Source organism: Penaeus vannamei, chromosome 1 (assembly GCF_042767895.1).
Source record: "Penaeus vannamei isolate JL-2024 chromosome 1, ASM4276789v1, whole genome shotgun sequence".
Classification (NCBI taxonomy): Eukaryota; Metazoa; Arthropoda; class Malacostraca; order Decapoda; family Penaeidae; genus Penaeus; species Penaeus vannamei.
In genome coordinates, this window is record NC_091549.1 from 55,680,841 (window position 1) to 55,685,840 (window position 5,000).

At 42.0% G+C, this 5,000-nt stretch overlaps 1 protein-coding gene across 1 annotated transcript in view; it reads right to left on the reverse strand.

The window, feature by feature from the left end:
- The window catches only part of LOC113810013 (glutamate receptor ionotropic, kainate 2), a 54,810-nt gene that overhangs the window by 21,067 nt on the left and 28,743 nt on the right, over positions 1-5,000 (reverse strand). Inside the window, exon 3 of the mRNA XM_070126578.1 lies at positions 3,340-3,543. Coding sequence (XP_069982679.1) covers positions 3,340-3,543 — 204 coding nt within the window. The remainder of the gene's footprint in view (positions 1-3,339; positions 3,544-5,000) is intronic.

A 5,000-nucleotide genomic window follows, 5' to 3' on the forward strand; every position in this document is an offset into this window, starting at 1 on the left:
ATTGTTAATATTATTATTATTATCATTATATATATATTATATATATATATTATATATATAATCATTATAATCATTGTCATTATTATTGTTATTGTTATCTTTATTATCGTTATTATCTTTATCTTTATCATTACTGTTATTATCATCGTTACTATAACCATTGTTGTTACTGTTGCTGTTGTTATCATTATTATCATTCTTATTCTTATAATCATCATCATTATCATTATTATTACTATCAACATCATTATCATTATTATTATTATTATCAATATCATTATTGATATCATCATCATAATTATCATTGTTTTTGTTATCCTTACTATTGATATTATCATTAAACATATATTTATATATAGATAGATTTCAAAATAAATGAATAAGTAAATAAATAAATATAATATATATATATATATATATATATATATATATGTATGTATGTATGTATGTATGTATACACACACACACACACACACACATACACACACACACACACACACACACACACACACACACACATATATATATATATATATATATATGTAGAGAGAGAGAGAGAGAGAGAGACAGAGAGAGAGAGAGAGAGAGAGAGAGAGAGAGAGAGAGAGAGAGAGAGAGAGAGACAGAGACAGAGACAGACAGAGACAGACAGATACCGAGAGACAAACAATCAGACAGAAAGAATCATATCACCCTCTTCAAAAGATCCTCTACATCTTCCTATTCTCCCAAAAGTTGGAAAAAAAATAAAAACTGAGAGAATGTAAGAGCAAACTTCTCGATAACAAAGAGCTCAAAGTACATCACTTACACGCTAAAGTGGAGCCACGATTGGCCCCTCTTTAAAATCAAAGGAAAAAAAAAAAGAAAAAAAAAAGAAAGTGCAGTCGATTCAAAACAAACATATAAATTGTTATCACCAACTTTCCAATCTACTTGTAAGAAGCTTTGAAGTTTGTTTGTTTTTTTCTTTCTTTCTCTCTTTTTTTCTTTTCTTTCTTTTTTTCTTTTGTCTGTAATATTGCTTCTAAAAGGGTTTATTGGTGGAATTTCTTCGACTTCGACTGTTTTTCTTGTATAAAGATACAGTTTTGTTATTATCTTTATTTATTATCTTTATTATTATCTTGTTTACGAAAAAAATATCAGTGAGATAGCAGCAATAGCATCAATATTTATGATAATATAATTAACATCAGTGATAATGCTATTACTTGATTATAATAAAGGTAATTAATACAGAATGAGACTAATGCTGATAATTACATCAATAATGATATCATTCTTAACGTTGATGATGAAATTGATAATAACGATAATAAAAAGGACAATAATGATAACGATAACAAAAACAATACTGAAAACAACAACAACGATGATGATTATAAGAACGATATAAATCACAACAAAGACAATCATTAAAGTCAGTAATACAACGACAAAAAAATCTCCAAATTCTCTACTACGAAACATAGATAACCAAACTAGACAATTAATAATACGATTGCACTGTACTACAAAATCTACTAAGCCTTAACGTACAATTTCTAAAGTCATTTTTTACGTTCTTGTAATAACACTTATTCCTTACCTCTGGAGCAGAGACGGTGGCTTGTCTTCTGGTAAGAGGTTACACTCAATGCGTGAAACTTTGTACATATATACAGGGGTTATGTGCGTGTGTGTGTGTGTGTGTGTGTGTGTGTGTGTGTGTGTGTGTGTGTGTGTGTGTGTGTGTGTGTGTGTGTGTGTGTGTGTGTGTGTGTGTGTATGTTTATGTGTATATATGTGTGTAGGCGTGCATGTGTGTGTGCTTGTGAGTGTGTGTGTTTATGTGTGTATGTGTGTGTGTGTGCGTGTGTGTGTGTGTGTGTGTGTGTGTTTGTCTGTGTGTGTGTGTGTGTGTTTGTCTGTGTGTGTGTGTGTGTGTGTGAATTTGTGTACACATACCTGCATTTACACTCACACGGACACATACTCACATAGACACAAACAACATCAACCCATCTGCCTTTTCTTTTACCTTCTTCTCCTCCTCCTCCTCATTCCCTTCCCCATAAACCTATCCCAACACCCCTATCCCCTCCCCCTCCCATAATCACCCTGTTCTTTAGCCCCCTCCCTTCACTTTGACCCCAAACCCCTTCCCCTCCCTCCATCCCCCACACACCCCACATCCCCCACCCCAACTTTTTCCTCCCACAACCCCCTCCTCCATTACACCCCAACCCACTCACAATCCCTCCTCCATCACCTGCCCCCTCCTGGCCCATCCATCCCACGCCCCACCCCCAACCTCTTACTCCTATCAATGAGCCCCCTCACGAGGCCGTTCCAATCCCGTCCTCCCTGGCTTTACTCCACCCTATCAACATGCTTCCACCACCCCACCCCACCCCAACCCCACTCCACCCCGCCTAACCCCTTCCCCCTCCTCTTCTCCTCCTTCCTAACCCCACTCACCCTCTCATCCACCAACCCCACTCTTGCCTGCCCCTCTCCCCAACCCCCAGCTCACCCCTCCCTACCCATGCTCTGCTTCCCCACCCCAACCTCTTACCCTATCGATGAGCCCCCTTCACGAGGCCGTTCTCCCTCCCCCCATCCCTTCATCCACTCACCCCAAACCCTCCTCACCCAACCCCTACCCCTCCCGACAACCTCACCCCTCCTTCGATGAGCCCCCTCCTGAGGCCCTCTCCTCCTCAACCCCCTCCTAGTCACCTCTCCCCCAATCCCCATTTTCCCTCCCCCACCCCGGCCCCCACTCACCCCTAACCCCCTCACTCCCCCTAACCCCACTCACCCCCAACCCTACCCAACCCTCCCTCCCCCACCCCACCCCTTACCCCTCTTTTCTATCGATGAGCCCCCTCACGAGGCCGCCCTCCCCCCCATCCTCCTCCCTCCAACCCCTCCCCCCATCCTCACCCAACTCCCAACACCCATCCCCCTCTACCCCACTCCACCCCCAACCCCCCTCCTCCCACGCTACCAACCCCCCAACCCCAACCCCATACACCCTCTTACACTATCGATGAGCCCCCTGGCAGGAGACCAGTTCCTTCCCATCCCCTCACCCCACCTCACACCATTTTCCCACCCAACCCCATCCCCCAACCCTCCAACCCCAACCCCCACCCTCTGCCCTATCCAGGTAGCCCCCTTACGAGGTCGTTTCACCCCCTAACCCTCCCATCCTCTCTCACTCCCCAACCCACTCTCCACCTCCCCTCAACCCTCCTCTTCTCCCTCCTCCCATCCCCCAACCCCCTCCCCACAACCTCACCCCTCCTTTCCTCCCCTCCACCTCAACCCTCTCCTCCCCCACCCTCTTACCCTATCGATGAGCCCCCTGACGAGGCCGTTCCACTCGCCGGTCTCCGTGTCGATGAGGCCGTAGACGCCGTCGCCGGAGAGCACGATCTCGTAGTCGAACCCCGCCATCATGGACACGTGGCGGAGGAGGTCGACGCAGAACCCCACGTACCGTCCGTTGCCCGTGGCGTTGTTGCCCTCCTTGAGCATCACGAACGGGGTTTCCTGGTGTTTTTTTTTTTTTTTTTTTGGATGGGGGGGGGGGGGTGTGCAGGGGAAAGGGGGGGGTTAGGGGGTTGGATGGGGTGTTGGTAGGGGGTGGGAAAGAGAAGAAAAACAAAGAGGGAGATGGACGAAAATAATAAAGCAGGGGAAGAGAGGGTTGTGGATATAGACCAAAGGAAAAGGAGAAGTGGAAGAGAAGGGAGAAAGAAGGAGGGATGGGAGAAGAGAAAGAAGGAGAGAAGAGATGGGATGGGAAGAGAGCAAAGAGAGGGAAGAGAGAGAGAGAGAGAAGATAAGTAGGAGGTAGTGAGGAATGGGAGGAAGGGGTAAGAGAGAGATAGAAGGATAAGGGAGAAAGAGAGAGGGAGAGAGAGAGAGAGAGAGAGAGAGAAAGGATGGGAGTGAAGGGAGAGAGAGAATGGCAAAGAAGGAAGGAGAGGGAGAAATGGAACGACAAAAAGCACACAAAAAAGCAGAAATATTCGAAGAGACAAAGGAAGGAAATATATGAAAACAACAATAATAATAGACGAAAGAAATGAAAAAAATATATACACACACACATACACAATACAAAAGTCCAAAATACAAAAATAAAGAAAAAAAATCATATACGAAGGGGAAGAGAACATAAAAAAAACGGATAAAGATGAGGAGAAGAGGAAAGCGGGAAACGAGAAATAGACGATGATTTACGGGAGGGAAAATATGAAAAGGGAAGCGGGAAAATGAGGATTGGAAGGGAGGGAGAGAAGCAAAATACAAAAGCAGTTGAATTAAAGGTTTAGCATATACCGAAAGAGCTGTAAGGGGTCTATTGTATTGGTTCTCTATTGTATTGTGTTGTATTGGTTCTCTATTGTATTGTGTTGTATCAGTTCTGTTTGTATTTGTTCTGTAGTGTATTGTGTTATATTAGTTCTCTATTGTATCGTGTTTTATCATTTCTGTATTGTATTGTGTTCTATCATTTCTGCATTGTATTGGTTCTATATTGTATTGTGTTCTATCAGTTCTGCATTGTATTGGTTCTGTAGTATTTTGTGTTTTATCTGCATTGTATATTGTGTTGTATTAGCTCTGTATTTCATTTTGTGTTGTATTAGTTCTGCATTTTATGTTGTGTCGTATTAGTTCCATATTGTATTGTAATCTAAGGGTTATGCATTGTTTATTGCGTTGTATATCAGATCTGTATTGTATTGTTCTATTACTTCTGCATTGTATTGTTATATAATTTCTATGTTGTATCACGTTCTATCAGTTATGTATTGTATATTGTGTTGTATTAGCTATATATTGTATCGTGTTCTATCAATTCTGCATTGTTATGTTATATCAGTTCTATATTGTATTTTGATACATCGTTTCTGTATTGTATCACATCAGTTCAGCTTGAATTGTGAACTCTAAGTTTTATATTGTATCATGCTCTATCAGTTATGTATTGTATATAG